We start from the raw sequence: 16271 nt of genomic DNA, 5'->3' as shown, positions 1-16271 counted from the left end.
GTGGGCGTCGGGCTGGAGCACTGAACCTCTCGTCCAGCTGCTGGGACCGTGTCCGGAGCTGGCTCTTCTCTCCCGAACCGGGGCCCCCAGGCTGACCCCGTCCGGAACTGAAGCTTGAGCCTGGGGTCAAGCCCCGCCTCTGCCCCCAGCCCTGCACTGTGCCCCCTGGCTCTGGCTGAGCCCACCCCCAGCCCTGGCCAGTCCACTCACCACACACACAGCTATAGGATCCCATGCCCTGGGAGGATGGTGGGGGGCCTGCCCATGGCCCCAGCAGGAGTCGAAGGCCTCGGCTCTGTCGCTGAGTGACAATGGGGTTATTATGCTGTCACAGGCCGCCCAGAATTCTCTCCCACCCTGCTGCGGGGCAGCTCATTAGGAAGGCCCCCCCAGGCCGTTGCCAGCCCAGGGCCCGGCAGCCCACCATGCCCACCCAGTTTCCACGACTATCCTGAGGGTTTCCATCGTGGGCCAGGGGACTGGGCTAGGCCGTGACCAGCTGGCAGTGGCCGGCCCATCCTGAGCAAGGATGGACACTGGGCTGCAGGCCGGCGGGCTGCCCCGTGAAAGCACCTTCTGACCCCAGGCAGGTGGTGACTGGGGGCTCACTGGGCTCTGCCCCCGACCCGGCCCTGTGGCCATGTCGACCTTGCTCATGGGGATGCTGGCTGCCGGCCCAGGAGAAATGATCCTGCCCCACCCCAAAGATAACCAGAGGCGCTGCCCCATCTCACTCTGGCTCCTCAGGGCCCTGGGCAGACCCGCCACCTGAGGGGCTAGAGCCAACCCAGCTAGTGTTTGTGCGGCTGCACATATCTGTGCCTGCCCACCGGGCCAGGCGGGGACCTGTGAGGGACAGCCTCCTTCCCCGGGAGGGCATCCGGGTCAGCGTGACGACGGAGGACTTGGGGGCCAGCGTGCCCCGCTGCATGCCTTCTCCGGAGCCTCAGTCTCCCCGTCTGTCAGTTGGGCTGATGGTGGTGACTGCCTGCAAGGCTCGAGGTAGCAATCGGAGAGGGGGCGTGCCTGGGGGCGTTTTCTTGGCCCCCCTGCACCTTTCTCGGTCGTGGGCATCCTGAGACAGGAGAGTGAGGGAGCAGGAGGGGTACTGGGGGGCGCACAGTCTGAGATGTTCTGCTCAGCACGGCCAGGTCTCCACACCAGACTCATGGGCTGCTTCTCTGTCCCCAGGGAATCCGGGCTCCGTCCGCCTGTGGCTGAGGATGACGCCATGGCTGCCCTGAGGTGGCCCAGGCCCTCCCAGCAGCCAGGTGACCTGCAGGGAGCTCCCCACGTGGCCTGGTCCGACCACACTGAGCAGCTAGGCACCCGGAGGAAGGCCCACAGCCACCCGGTGTGGTCGGAAGGCGAGGAGGCCAAGGATGGGGACAGCTCGGTGTCATCAGGCCGCCTCTCTGGCTCCTCTGGGGGCCACGAGTCCTGCACATCTCCCCCCGGGCCCTGGAAGGAGAGGCCCCCCCAGGTGCTGGGGCCCCGGCGGCAGCCCAGAGAGAGCAACCCGCGGCTGGAGCAGCTGCGGGACAAGATCCGGGCCCAGGCCCAGTGGCAGGCCAGCTGCGCCTCCCTGGGCACCTCCGCACCGTCCAGCGCCTCGCGCCTCTACAGAGCCTCCAAGCCAGACCCCCGGAGGAAGGCCAGGAAGCCGATGAACCCCCCTCCAGCCCCGTGGGAGGCACTCAGGCCTGGGGCCTCCGTCAAAGGTGCTGTTTTGGAGGCTGTTGAGTGGCTGCTACATGGGGGCCTTGTCCTGGAAACCCCTCCCAGAAGCTGTCCTCACGATGCCCCCTTTCGCTCCTCTCCAGGCTTAGGCGCCCTGAGTGTGGCTCCATGTGGAGTGGAAGACAAGGCAATCCCCGGCCAGGGGTGCGAGCCGTCCGGGGTGCCCCGGCGCCAGGCCTCAGGTGAGGGGCTGCACAGCTGGCCATCCTGGCAGCCCAGCCCGGACCCTCAGGCGGCGGTCAGCGCGTCTTGGTTCTGGACCCTGCGGCTTCCCTCCCTCTATATGACTGGCGCTAGTATGATCCCGCTCAGACGAGGATAGTAGAGAGGGCCCCCGCCACGAAAGGGCTAGGCACAGATTTGGACCCGGCCTGCCATTCTCCGGAACGGGACCTCCTCTAAACCTCTGCTTCCCCCTCAGGGAAGGACTGCGGGCAGGCCCTGCAAGGCAGCCCGGGGCTCAAAGGGCAGGGGGTCTCCTGCACAGAACGGGTGACGTCTTTACTGTGTGGACACATACCAGCCACAGGGCCTGGCTGAGCCTTTCCCCGGGCCTGGGAGATGCCGAGGGCTCGGTCATGGGTAGGCAGACTTCTTGCCGGTGGGAAGGGGCCAGGGGCCGAGGGAAGGTTTGGCTTACTCCTTCACTCAACAGATAGGAGGGGTGAGGTTGGAGAGGCAGACAGGAGCCATGCTTGGGGGCCAGAGGGCGGTAGCATTTAAAGAGTCTGGATTGCACTGCTGGCCATGGGCACTGGGAACTGCTTTGGAGGGTTTTAAGCAGAGAGCCCCAGTGGGTTTGGGCTTTGGCAGGCCGATACTGTTTGCAGGATGGGGAGTGGGGAGGAGGACGTCTCTCTAGTCTAGAAGGGCAGCCTCATTCCAGCAAGGTTTTGGAGGCCCCGGAGTGGGGCAGGCGGACGGGCTCGGGAGCAGAAGTCAGGCTACCTGGGATGCCCGAGGCTGCTGGGGTCTTCGGGGGGCCAGGGGGCAACAGTGGCACCAGGCAGGTCAGGTTGGGTCAATATGTGACCTGGGACCCCTGGGGCACCAGCCGCAGGTATCTTTCGGGCGCGTGTCCCGCCCCAGCTGGATGTGTGAGCGGAGTCAGATGCAGGCTGGGGCCAAGGGGCCTGCCGGTCCGAGCCCAGGCGGCAGCGTCCAGCTCTGGCTTGGCCGTGGGCTGAAGCCGCTCCCCACCCAGGTGCCCAGGCCCACCGTGGCTCACAGCGATCACCCTGCCCTTCTCTTCCTCCACCCATGGGGACCCCAACGGCCTCAGCTCCCCAAGCACCCCCACCCCACGGAGGCCACTGGGGCTCCTCAGCCAAGGTCAGGATTTGGCCGCTAGTCTCTCGGGGACTCAACAGCATCTAGTGTCATTGGTCACCATTCTTGACCACCACGTCTCATCCTTCCTGTTAGAACCCTCTGGAGGCAGGCTTGGGGCAGGGCCTAGGTCTTTTTTTTTCTTATTAAATTATGGTAAGGTACACATAAGATTTACCACCTTCACCACTAGTAAGTGCACAGCTCAGGGGCGTCCGTGCGTTCACACCGTTGTGCAGCCGTCCCTCTGTCTGTCCCCAGAACGTGGTCATCTTCCCAGACTGAGCTCTGTCTGCGTCACACACAGACCTGTCCCCTCCCCCGGCCCCCGCCCCCCTCTCCTTGTGTGTGGGTCTGACTCCTCTAGGGCCTCGTGTCAGTGGATCTTACAGAATCAGGGTGCTGGAGGCCCTTCCTGCCAGCAGGTTCTGGGCAGCGAGGACGGAGGGACCGGCCCAGGCCTGGAGAGTCCTTTTGGGCCAGGCTTTTCCAAGCGCCCCCGGCCCTGCTCACACGGCACTGGCTGGTGGGCTTCTTGGTGCTCCCCAAACACAGCTACACCCCGGCCGAGGCCAAACAGCACTGGGCCTCGGGAAGCTAGTCCCCTCCTGCCGGCCCACTGTGCTTGCCAAGGGACTCGCACAACCTCCACCCCCTTGGGGTCTCCATGTCCCCTCCTGTCCAGCCAGGTGGACCCCACCATGCAAAGCCCCTGTGGTCCTCACTCTGATCCCAGCTCCCCCCGCTGAGCCCCTGTCCAGCCTGGCTGGCCACCGCTCCCTGACAGCCCATTGAGTCAACCCAAGGGCTGCAGGTCAGCCTGAGATGGGCAGGGCAGACCCAGCTGGGAGGCTGTTCCTGTCCTCAGGGGCTCTCGGCCCCAGGCACTCCAGGAAGTTGTGACCAGTCAGGGTCCCGGAGGGAGGGTGTGGAGGGCCCAGGCCTGCTGGGGGGCGGGCAGTCCAGGGTATCCCTCTGGCCCTGCACAGGCCCAGGGAGCAGGCAGGACAGGTGCTTTGCTCCATAGGAGCCCGGGTCCACGAGCGTGGCTATCCCCGTGAATGTGACTGCTCACCTTCCCTCCTCCTCTCCCCTCCCTGAAGTTCCACGGGAGAAAGCCAGAAGGATGCAAAGTAGTCCTTGCAAAAGGGAGAAGGCCCCCAGATCACCCATCCCCAGAAGAGCCGCCAAAGACAAAGGTAAGGTCTGCCCATTTGGGGCCGCGACATGTCCTGGGGGTAAACGTCTGTGACCCAGCTCACCAGGTGGGCACACGGCTTTCTGGCGCATGGTTTCTGGTGCCGGGGACAGCAGAGGCCTGGGCTGCTGTGGGCCCGGGGACCTGGGATCGGCAGGGGCTTGGGCGGGGGGGTGGGTCTGCAGGGCACGGGGGAAGGGCAGCGCTGGCGTCCGCATCTCGGGGAACCGCAGACCCTGGCAGTCCCCGGGGCGCCGGGGGGTCCCCGCTCATGCAGGGCCCTCCCACCATGATGGAGGGAAAGCCCACAAAAGCCCCGAGCCCCCCAGACTGCGAAGGTCTCCAAGCACACAGGGCCGCTCACTCACCGTGCCTTCACACACATTTATAGCCGGCGCGCACGTGTGTGAAGACGCACCGGTGATGGTGGGCGGCTGCGAGGTGTCCGGTGGACAGATGTGTCGGCTGCGCGTCTGCGGCATTCCCGGGGAGCCGCCGTGCAGCGGCCTTCAGCAGCGGGGGGGTCTGCAGGAGGGAGGGCTTTCCCTATCTGCCTGGTTTGGGATTTGGACTCAGGCAGCAAACCCACAACACCTGCTTCACTGAGGCCCTGCTTGCAGCAAAGGCCTTTGGCCTCGTGTCCACGGTCTCCCAGCCCTTTGGGGACATGGAGCCGTCACACAGGGGGCGCGTCGGCCGACCATGTCCCAGGAGAGTCCGAGGAAGACGTGGGGACGGTGGCGGGCTTGAGGTCCCAGAGGAATTTCTACTTGGGGCGTCTCTCCCCTGGGGCCTGGGCGGGTGGCGGGGTGGCGGCGTCCGGCAGAGACCCAGCTGTCCAGCCTGGATAGGTTTGTGGCCGCGCCCTTGCCCTGGATCCAGCAGTCCCCAGGAGGGCCCCGCGTGGTGTGTGGGGAACGAGGCGGCACTGTTCCTCAGGGGGGTCAGTGCGGAGCAGCTGCACTCCCTGGACCCCAGCTCGGCCACCCTCACGGCCCTCCTCCGCCGCAGACGGGCTTGCCCCCATCCTGTAGATGGGGATGCTGAGGCTCACAGAGGCCCACGTGGGCGAGCGAGCTCCAGGCCTGTGCGGCTCACCCGAGAGAGCCCAGCGGTGCGTGCTCTGCCCGTGCCCCGCGCCGTCTTTCTGCTCCGCGCCTTCAGACCCACCACCTCCGCTGGGGGCAGCGCGGGCTCCGGCGGGACCATGACCGTCTCCCTCCCCCACGCTGGCTTCAGGGCCCCTTGAGGGAGGCAGGCAGCCGCAGGCCGCTGGGGCAGACACAACTATTCAGCAAGGGTAGGAAGCAACAGGAGAGGAGAGAGAACCTCCACTTGAACCTGACAGTGAGGGATGCTGGGAGCCACGGAGAAGGTTCCAGAAGGCCCACGGAGAAGGCACGAGATATCACAGTTTTCTGCGTCATTGTCTCCTCCTACCCCTCAGCTTTATTTTAATGGCTCGCTTGACAAATGACCTGCTTTCTGCCCGACACTGGGTCAGAGGGCTTGCCTCACGCTGCATCCATCATCGTAACCACCGTGTCACCCTGACGGACTTGACCATTAGTTTCTGTCAGTGACCAAGTCACAGCTGGGCTAAGGAGAGATGAGCTTGGGGTCAGAGGTCAGAGCCACAGGACTTGGGAATTGGATGAATTAGGAATTTGCTGTAGTTAACAAAAAATTAAATTGCAATAGTTATAAAATATTCATCCATCCGGGCCGACGGAAAATGAAGCCCAATATTTAATTTCAGATTATAGCACCTCACTTTGCATTTTTTATCATAGATTAGGTCGGCCCTGGGGCTCTGACAGGGCACTTGGGGACTTCATCCATTTCCACAGATTAAAAATCCTCTCATAAAAAAATTAATTGCCATTAAACTGCTCGGCAGAAGAAAAAAATGTGCCCATCAGGACCCATTTATTGACCCGGACCCCTCTGGCGGGCTAATGGGGGATGAGCGACCGGTGATGGAGGGGCCTGGCCATCGGGCAGCCCCCTCGCCCAGGGGGGGCGGCAAATCCCTGCGTGGTATCCCCGGGGAGGGAGCCGCAGTGGCAATTTTGTGCAGTTCAGCCGTGTCGGGGGACCAGGGCGGAGGAGCCTTGCTGGGGAGCCCGACCCCACTGGTGCCTTTTAAAACCCCAACGTGTCCAGCTGGGCAGTGCCGGCCTCAGCCCTGGCCTTTGACTCTGCCCGGAGCCAGCAGAATCCTGACCCCTCCCAGCCCGAACCCATGTTTGTGGTCCCGTGGGGCGGTGCTCACAGATGGGGAAACCAAGTAAAGTCACTCCCCAAGGCCCATAGCTAGTCATCGACAGAGCCAGAGTTAGACGGGCTCTTACCCGCGGGTGTCCCAGGCGCCTGGTGTGGGAGGGCGTGGCCTCAGGGGCCCTCGCTGGAGGGGTGTGGCTTGTGGAGAGGTGGCCTTGGGGACAGGTCCTGGAGGGCAAGACTGCAAGGTGGTGTAGCCCTGGGTCGTGTCCCAGGGGCCTCGGCTTTGGGGAGCGGCCGAGGTCCTTCCTACATGTGTGGCCTATGAAGGGAGTGGCTTTGTGCAGCCCCCTCCCCTTCCTGGGGCCGCTGCTCCAGCCTGTGACTATCTCCGGGTCTGGGCGGTGGGGGGGTCTCTGACCCTGTTGGGTGCCTGCCCCCAGGGGTCGGCTTTCTGCGGTCCCTGCTGTGAGGCCCCTTGCTTGGCAAAAACAAGCCCCTTTGTGGGAGGCAGGACAGGTCTTGGCCTGGGAGGTCCAGTTTCCTGCCCAGGGCTGGCCCTGGGGGAGATGCAGTGTGCGTGTGTGTGTCTGTGTGCGTGTACATGCGTGTCTGTGCGTGTGCGCGGTCTGTGCGTGTGTCTGTGTGTCTGTGTGTCTGTGTGCATGTCTGTGTGTGTTGTATGCGTGTGTCTCTGTGTATGCGTGTGTGTGGGGAGATGCGTGTCTCTGTGTGTCTGTGTGCATGTCTGTGTGTGTCTGTGTATATCTGTGTGTGTGCGTGTGTATGCGTGTGTGTCTGAGTCTATGCGTGGGTCTCCGTGTCTGCGTGTGTTGCGTGTCGTATGCGAGTGTGCGCGTGTGTGTGTGAGCTAAAGCTTGGCCGGTGCTCTGGCCTCCGCCAGCAACCTGGTTTGTAGTGACCGTGGGGCTGGTGTTGGCATTTGGAGGGTGTAATCTGGGATTATGAAGTAAGAGCTTTGATAAATGATGTTTCTTATGCGACAACATTTGTTAACAAAAGCTCACTGGTGGCTGGGAGGCGGCGGGCGCTTGTGTCCGTGCTCCCTGGGACCCCCTGTAGGCGGAGCCTCAGCAGCATGAAAGCAGAGACCTTCCCCGGCTCAGGGCAGAGGCCAGCGTACATTAGCCTCCCCCTCGGGCTCCTCCTGAGTGCGGTCCTTGCTAGTGTGGGCTGGCGTTGACCCAGGATGTGCAGTGCCCCTGGGCCCGTGGCCTTGCTTTTACAGGCAAAGCCGTGGGGAGCGGGTTTTATTACCCCGTTTACCCAGGGTCAGAGAAGTCAGGTCACTGGCCAGAGTCATCCTGGGACTCGGCCCTGCCTCTTGCTGGCCGCTGGCTGAGGCTCGCCCCAGCTCCTCTGGGAGCGTGTGACGCAGTCTCCGTGGGCTCCCCGGGGCCAAAGACCTCCTCGTCTGGGCCCACATTCGGAAGGCCCCGGCCGCTCCGCTGTGTGTGCGTTTTCTCTGTTTAAGATTCTGAGTTGGTTGGTGTTTACGCCTGGAGGAAAGGACCAGCCCTGGTGAGGGCCCTGCTTGGGCCCCCTCCCGCCCTCCCCGGGCTCCAGAGCAAGGCTCCCTCAAGAGACCAGGCCCCTACGGCGGAATTAGGTAGCTGGTGCCCCCGCCTGTGCTCCTCCCTGCTCTGCTGGGGCATCGGGGGGGCGCGGAGGGGAAGGCCGTGGCGTCGGGTGCAAGAGCAACCTCTCCCCAGCAGCCTGTCCAACGCCCTCCAGATCTGCCATCAGACGGGACTTGGAGAAAGCATGATATTTAAAAGCCAAAGAAAGGTTTTCTGCCCCTGAGAGACATGTTTTAGGCTCCTGGGAGGCAGGGCACGGCCACCTAGGCTTTCCCACGGTAGGGAATGCAGGATGGGAGCGGCAGGGGCTCCGCTAGGAGACACACGTCACCCAGTCGTGCTGTTTCCACCAAGTCTGGAGTGGGTGGCTCTGTGCCAGGCCGAGTCACCCATGCGTAGGACCTGCACCCAGAGGTGCAGTGTCCAAGGCCATGATGCATGTAAGGGCCAAGGGGCGCGCTCCCTGGGAGCAGGGCTGAGGGTGCCTGGGGCAGGGAGCGGGCTCTGCTCCTCCTGGGCCCCCACGGCTCCTGACACCTGTGACCACCTGTCTCTGCAGGAGATGGCAAGAGAGTTGGAGCTGCCGAGAGCTCCCCTGTCGGCCCCCGGATGCCCAGTCCAGCCTCCTTCCGAGGTGACCTGCAGCTGTCTGCCAACGCACCCAACCTGGCTTCCTGCGATCAGCCTATGACCATCCAAAACGCTATGGCCGTCCTTAGAGACCTCCGCCAGCAAATCCAGGCCGGGCTGGAGCTGGCCCGGCACCGCCACTCCAGGGGAGGGCCAGAGCTGGGGCGGTCAAAGCTGCGGCTGCAGGACCCGGCGGGGAGGAGGCAGTGGGGCCCCTGGAGCACCCCAGACGTGCGGGGCTCCTTCTCCAAGAGTCCTCAAGCAAGGATGGAGGGGAGGCGCTCCTCCTTAGAGAGGCTTGGCAGCTTCCCCACTGGGCATCACTGGAGCACCCTGGCTGGGTGGGAGTCCTATCCCCAGCAGACTGGAGCGGCCCCAGGATGGAACCCCTCCTTCCAGAGGCCCGGGAGCCCCCCTGAGAGGCTGACCTCCCTGCCGCAGCGGCCCTGGAGCGCCTCGGCCGGGCAGGCCTCCAGGTCCCAGCGGACTGGAGCGGCCCCAGGACGGAACCCCTCCTTCCAGAGGCCCGGGAGCCCCCCTGAGAGGCTGACCTCCCTGCCGCAGCGGCCCTGGAGTGCCTCGGCCGGGCAGACCTCCAAGCCCCCGCGGACCTGGGCCACTCATGAAGACTGGGAGAGCCCTGCCCGAAGACCCTGGAGCCCTTCTGGCCAGCGGTCCCGGAGCGCCTCCTTCACGCAGGGTGCTAGCACCCGGTGCAAGGGCAGAGGCTCCCTCCTGCCGCCCTCCGGAGTGGAGCACGGCTGGCTGAGGCCCGCCGGGGGTGCCCCTGGGAAGGAGGACGAGGTACGGGTGCCACCACCCTGCCCGAAGCCCCGGGGCGCCCTGGGCCACCGCTACAGCACCGAGGCGCTGCGGGAGTTCATGCGCCAGAAGACGTTGGCGCGGCGGCGGCAGGCCCTGGAGGAGAAGGCCTCGGCCGTGCGGGCGCTCGAGCTGAAGAACCAGAGGCTGCAGGAAGTCTACAGGAAGCAGCGGGAGGCCGTCCTCGGCAAAGCCGTCCCTGTGGTCTCCCAGACGAACCCCGGCATTGTGACCTTTTTCCCGCATTGTGCGCCGTCCAGGGTAGGTGCTGGGCCCGGGTGAGGACGCGGTGCCGGCCAGCTCAGCCCCTGAGCTCCTGGCAGCCCCAAATGCCTGCCTCCCCGGGGCTGGTGGAGGAGGGACCCACTGCCTCTGCCCCAGCCCTAGAGAAGGGGCCCCCATGGGGTCCAGCCTGAGCCCCTCTAGAGGGCAGGGCTAGTCCTGGGGCTAAGAGAGCCGTCTCGGGGTCTTCCGGCTGGGATGGAGGTCTCACTGTGCTCTCCTCTGCTTTAGGGCCTGGAAGCTCCCGGGAGCCTGGGGTCGCCTGTGCTGGAGTGGAGCAAGGTGACCTCCGGCATGGTGCTGGGGGACCAGGAGGCCCCGGGCAGGTGGGTAGGCAGGCGGGGGCTGCCGTTGCTGGGTGGGGCTCCCTCTGCCCAGAGCGGGTGATCACGGGGGGTGCCGCTTCCCACAGCACATTTACAGTGCTCGATGCAGGGGCATCGAGCCATCCCCCGCTCTGCTCACAGAACATTTCAGCACCCCAGAAGCAAACCCCATACCCTTCAGCAGCTCCCCAGCAGCCCGCCTGCGTTCTGCCTCCGCAGAGGCATCTGTGGGGACCGTTCCTATGAGCGGAATCCCACAGATGTGGCCGTTGGGGTCTGGCTTCTTCCTTGGGGCGTGTTCTCCGGGTTCATCCTTGCTGCAGTGGCCGTCAGGTCTTCCTTCCTTCTTCACGGCCAAATAAGACTCCACAGTGTCACACTGTGGGGTACGACACCCCACACGCTGTGTCCATCGGCCGGCTGGGGGACATCTGGGCCACCCCCTCTGGGCTGCAGTGAATGAATGGCTTGAATACCCATCTCGTGTGACGGACGTGGGAGTGGATTCGCCGGGCACCTCTATAGGGGAAGTCTGCGTTTCACTTTCGGGGAGCTGTCAGGTGGTTTTCCCACCTTGCGTCATTTTGCATCCCCCCCCCAGCAACGGAGGAGGATGCCGGCCTCTCCGTGCTCTGCCAACACTCCTTTTCTGTTTTGTTCTCTTTTGTTTTTGTTGTTTTCGCGATTATGTATTTTATTTTTTTGAAGATTGTATTTGTTTATTTGACCGAGAGAGACAGAGAGAGCATAAGCGGGGGCAGGGGCAGAGGCAGAGGGAGAAGCAGACTCCCCGCTGAGCAGGGAGCCCGACGCGGGGCTCGATCGCAGGACCCTGGGATCATGACCTGAGCCGAAGACAGACACTTCACTGGCTGAGCCACCCAGGCATCCCTCTCCCTCCACATTTTAAAGACATTGTAGGGAAATACACATAACATGGATTTACCATCTTCACTGCTTTTAAGTGCCAGTCCGTGCGTTCACACTGCTGTGCACCGTCCCCTCTGTCCGTCCCCAGCACGTGGTCATCTTCCCACACTGGACTCTGTCCTGTTAAACCCCCTTCCCATCCCCCCGCCCCCACTCCTGCTCCCCATGTGTGTGGATCTGACTCCTCTCGGGCCTCCTGGGAGTCGATCATTGGGGATTGGTCCCTCATTCTCAGGTTCATCCATGTTGTAGCCAGTGTCAGGATTCCTTCCTTTTTATGGAAAAGTGGTGTTTTTGTTGTTGTTGAGTTGTAGGTGTTCCTCATACGTCTGGGCATTGACCCTTATGAGATCTGGGGTTTGCCATCATGTCCCCCCTCCCGGAGGCCACCTTCTCATTCTGTTGACTGCGTCCTTCCATGCACACAAGTTGTGCATTTTGAAACACTTTGGTTGAGCTCTTTTTTTCTCTTGTCGCCCAGGCTCTTGGTGTTAAACCCCAGAACTCGGTCTTTCTCGGGCCGTGTGTGGACCCTGTTGTATAGAGGCCCGTAGCCACCCCTCCGGCCAGAGACAGTCACTGTAAATGGATGCGCTCCTTCACAGAAGCTGCGCTAGGCTCCCCCCTGCACACACATGTTTTGAACACGCAGCAGAGGACGCATGCGCCGGACCTGACCCCCTCTGCCCTCTCTCCCTGCAGCTTCTGCCTGTGTTTGAACAGAGCTTTGAATCGCACTGAGACTCTGGAGATGGACGGCCCCCGGGACGGCTGGGATGGTGCCCCCATGCTGATGTCCGCCCGCTCCTCCCCGGGCCCCCTGAAGCTCCAGGACCTGACCACCCGCCCCCCGCGCCCAGGCGTGTGCATCTACCTGGACGCCGAGGAGAGCGAGCACCTGGGCACACCGGGGTCCCTGCACTTCCGCTACAAGCAGGCCCGGCTACAGGCGCTGGAGACCATGGCCAATGTCCTGAAGCAGCGGATCGACATCCTCACGGCCAAGCTGCACAGGTCGGAGGCACCGGACACTCTCGGGGACCCGGTCTCAGACCTGTCGCTCTCACGCCCCAGCACCGTGCCCACAGCCCCGGTCTGCTCTGGAGGCCTGGTGCCCAACAGGAGCAGAGGGGCCCCCTGGGACTGGGCAGACATGCCGGCCAGGACACTTGTCCCTCCTACCTGCTTCCCGGATGGCAGGACTCTGCCGTGGAGCCCCGACTGGGAGCGGCGACAGAGCGTCAGCCCAAGAGGCCACTACGACAGCGAGCCCCGAGGTAGGGCTGGGGCCCGGGCCGCGAGCGACCACCAGCCCCGCCAGTGGCCAAGGGGACCCCGCTTTCTCCCTGCCCCTTGGCTGCTTCTCCCTAAAGGGGAGATAACGAGGACGATACCGCAGCAGGTGTCCGGGCCGCCTGAGGGGACGTGGTGACCGTCCTGGTCATGCGCTAAATCTTCCATCAGCTGTAGACCTTGTCCGCACCTGGCCCTGGCGGGAGGAGGGGTGAGGCCCTCCCAAAGAGGGGCAAGAACGTGGACACGGCCCAGCAGGCCCCTCTGGCCGTGGGGGCTGGGGGTGCCCCTCCCTCCGTCCCCACCCCCACCCGCCAGGGGTTCCTCCCCTCCTGCCAACTCCTGGGGTCCATCTCTCCAAGGTTTCACTGAGGACGGGCGTTTGGAGCTGGATAACAGGCTGGCAAGAAACACGGCTTCCTCCCAGGCCCTCGACCCCTTCATCGGGCGGTGAGCCTGCGCGCCCCCCGCGCCCCCCGCGCCCCGGCCAGGCCACGAGCCAGCGGCAGTGCACAGCCGGTGCCCAGGGGTCTGGGTGTGACACAGCTGCTGACCCGACCGCGAGAAGCCCCCCGACCCGGGTCAGGGCCTGCTGGCTCAGGCGCCGGCCACACGGTGGCTCAGAGACTCCACTCCAGCTGGGCTGTGGGCAGTGGGCCCCTGACCCAAGGTCCCCACTGATGGGGGGACAGCCCCCGAATGCGCCCCTCCCCACACTCCTCTGCACGGCCTCCCGGCCCCAGCCGGACACAGTCTGCCACACTTGTCTGTGTGATCGGCGGGTCCTCCCCCCAGGTCCTGTGTCCCGTGTCTAAGTGCTCAGGACCACCCATCCACAGACCCTGCACCTTCTCGTGGCTTTCCTCCCAGCACGGCCTGAGGCCTTTGGGGGCCCCTTCACGCAGGCCCTTTGAGTCCAGTTGGTGGAACAGAACGATGGCTGCCAGCAGGGGGCAGCATTGGGCTGCACTGCTGGTTCTCCACCGCCCATGTCCCAGACCCGGAGAGGCCAGGGAGGGGACGCTCCCCAGAGGTTGACCCGGTGCCCGGGCTCCAGGTGGACACCCCACATCTGCGCGTCCCCCTGCTGGACGGCGGGCAGGGCCTCGCAGGCCCAGCAGCTCACACCACCAGGCGTTCCCGCCCAGGGGACCCCACACCCGGGCGCTGTGCCTTCCCGGCGCCCCCGGCTCTGACCAGGCTTGCAGAGTCGCGCCCTGGACGACCCAGCAGCCTTGCTGCGCAGGGATCAGCACCCAGGGGCTTTGCGGGCCCCTCTGTGTCCAGAAAAGCTGCCTGGCCTGTCCCTTCCAAAACAGCAGTTGCTGCTCCCCGCTCACGGCTCTGTGCCCCTCATCCAGCTTGTGGCCCTCCCTCCGCTGCCCCAAGCTGCTGCCCCCCAAGTTCTCCAGACCCAGGGCCTGGCCCATCCTGATGCCTCTCAGGCCAGTTTCTGAGTTGGGGTGGGACCATGCCCCACACTGTCCATTCCCTGTGGGGACCGTGGGGCTCCGTCTGGTTGGGGACCCAGCCTGCCCCCAGCACAGCACGGTGAGGATGCCGGCTCCGCCCTCCAAGGGCCCAGCCTCTTGGGAAGGAAGGGTGGGGGAGGGCACGCCCCCGCGGGATTCCTGCCCCCACCCGCGGGCCCTCCTGCACCTTGGGCAGTGCCATCAGCGTTCTGTGAGATGTGTTCTCATTCCCATTTTACAGACAGGAACACTGAGGCTCAGAGAAGCACAGTGACATGTCAGGATCACATAGCTCGTGGGAGGTTCTTCCTCCCCGGCATTCTCTAGTCCGGTGCTCTCAGACTGTGCCCTGAGAACTCGTTAGACATGCAGAGTCCCCAGCCCACCCCGGCCCCCTGGACCTGGTGCACGAGGCCAGTCCTTGGGATCGTTTGAGAACTACTGCCCTGGGAAGTCTAGGCCCGAGGTCCACAGGGCCCGCGGGCCCGTCTGTCCGCGGACAAATCTGGATGGGCAGCCAGCCACACTCATCCTTCACGCGAGGGGGCGGCAGTCCTGCTCACACGGCAGAGTCGAGTCGTGTCCACAGTGGCAGAGGCTGGGTGGCCTGCAAAGCCCACATGTTTGCCGTGAGTCCCTTATGGGACGTGTTTGCCGACCCTGGCTTATTGAGCGATGGCCGTGAGGGCATTCCCTTCAAGGGGAGCCGCTGAGTGCCCCTGCAGCGACCTGGTCTCTCCTGTCCCCTCCTGTCCCCTGATGGTCACGCACTCCCGCAGCAGCCCCCGCCCCATCCCGGGGTCTACCTGGATTCAGCCCCCAGCCCGTCCACTGCCTCCCCAGGGCTGCTCCCTCTTTCCAGGACCCTCTTCCCAGCCATCTCCCCTGCAAGGCCAGGGGCTGCAGGGGCGGGGGCCGGGCAGTCACGTAGCAGGTGCTCCGCAAACACCTGGGGCGGCTGGAGGAGGGCCATCCCCCCCCCCCCTCAGTCTCCATGGCCCGCAGGTGTGTCCTTAGTCACTCGGGCGGTCCTGAGTCGCTGTGCGCCAGGGGGACAAACGTGACGTGAGGCAGAGCTGTGTGACTGCGGACACAGGTGCCCCGTTCATACCGTCGTGTCCCGGGCGGGGCTCTCCTGGCCTACCGCTGTCTCGGGAAAGGCCCAGCCTGACGCCTTCCTCCCAGTCCTGCCAGTGACATGTGCTGGCCAGCCTCAGGGCAGGGGGTTAGGGTGGCCTGAGCGGGGACAGGCCTCCGAGTCCAGCTGGCCGGCTGTGACCCCGGCGTCCTCGGGCACCTGGCCGGCTCAGGCTCCGTCTGTGGGACGGGGCAGCGTTTCGGGCCATGAGCAGGTGGCGGTGAGGGTCAGGGCTGGTGTGTCTACCCTGCTCCATTCTGGGCCTGGTGAGCAGTGCCCCTTAGCAGATGGTAGAGGGAACGACAGAGATGAAGAACGTGCTCTGTGCCCCTCATTCCCAGAGTGGCCGTTTTCCCCGAGAGGGCCTGGCGTGGGAGCAGACCCAGAGCAGGCCTGGGCTCCCAGGCAAGGGGCATTCTGGTCCCAGTGCAGTGGTGGTGGAAGCCGAGGCTCAGCCGTCTGAGCTCCCGAGGGCTGCTGGTCCCCGGGGTCCCAGTGCAGTCCCATGCTGCCGCTCACAGATGACGCCCCCCCAAGCTGGGGGACACTGCTGGTGTCGGCATCCGTGGGTGCCACCTGCTCACTGCTGCCCTCCTGGTCCTCTGGTCACAGGCCCATCCCCCTTAGGCCTCTGGTCCTTGGCTTCAGCCCGGGACCCGGTGGGTCTGAGAGCTGCGTGTTCAGGCCGAGGGAAGCCGGGTCACCACCCCCAGCCCTGCAGCTGCCTCATACTGCATGGATGTTCCTGCCCGACTCTGCTCACATGTGTGTTTGTGTGCCCCTAGCTCAGTCGGGGTGCCAGCCATGTTGGACCCCACCTGCGGCTCCCGGCAGCTGGAGGAGACGCCGTCGGCCAGAGGGGCGGCGGGCTTGGTCACGCCCTGGACCGCGCGAGGCTGCGGTAAGGGCAAGCCTGCGGACGGGCCCTGGGCTGGCTGGCCGGGTGGCCGGGGAGGTCCGCTGGGGACCCCCTCCACTGCCTGATGCTCCCGCGCGGTCCTGCGGGTGTAGAGAGATCCTTTTCTATGTGGAGAGCGTCCATGCATCAGTATTAAAGTTTTTTGGAGGTTTTCGGGACCCAGCCGCTTGCTATGTGCTCTTGCCATGCCTCTGTTGTGACCGATACTTGGTCCAGTGGGGGCCGTTGGAGGCCCTGCTCCCGGACCTCTTCCTCGAGCACCCGCGGGCCCAGGCTTCTGCCTTTCCTTTTGCTTCTGAAGGGTTTTGTCCTGGGTTTCAGATGAGGAGACTTGCTCAGGACCACTGGGCTGGTGCGGGGGGGGGGGT

General features: G+C 64.5%; 1 protein-coding gene across 1 annotated transcript in view; it reads left to right on the top strand.

The window, feature by feature from the left end:
- The first annotated feature begins 1168 nt into the window (after window positions 1–1168).
- Window positions 1169–16271, top strand: part of CCDC187 (coiled-coil domain containing 187) — a 33955-nt gene continuing 18852 nt past the window's right edge. Inside the window, exons 1-9 of the mRNA XM_078061308.1 lie at window positions 1169–1721; window positions 1824–1922; window positions 4173–4268; window positions 7986–8120; window positions 8651–9804; window positions 10057–10151; window positions 11784–12358; window positions 12737–12824; window positions 15770–15885. Coding sequence (XP_077917434.1) covers window positions 1169–1721; window positions 1824–1922; window positions 4173–4268; window positions 7986–8120; window positions 8651–9804; window positions 10057–10151; window positions 11784–12358; window positions 12737–12824; window positions 15770–15885 — 2911 coding nt within the window. The remainder of the gene's footprint in view (window positions 1722–1823; window positions 1923–4172; window positions 4269–7985; window positions 8121–8650; window positions 9805–10056; window positions 10152–11783; window positions 12359–12736; window positions 12825–15769; window positions 15886–16271) is intronic.

Source organism: Halichoerus grypus, chromosome 14 (genome assembly GCF_964656455.1).
Source record: "Halichoerus grypus chromosome 14, mHalGry1.hap1.1, whole genome shotgun sequence".
Classification (NCBI taxonomy): Eukaryota; Metazoa; Chordata; class Mammalia; order Carnivora; family Phocidae; genus Halichoerus; species Halichoerus grypus.
The sequence above is the reverse complement of the archived record's forward strand: the minus strand, read 5'-3'. Positions and strand labels throughout refer to the sequence as shown.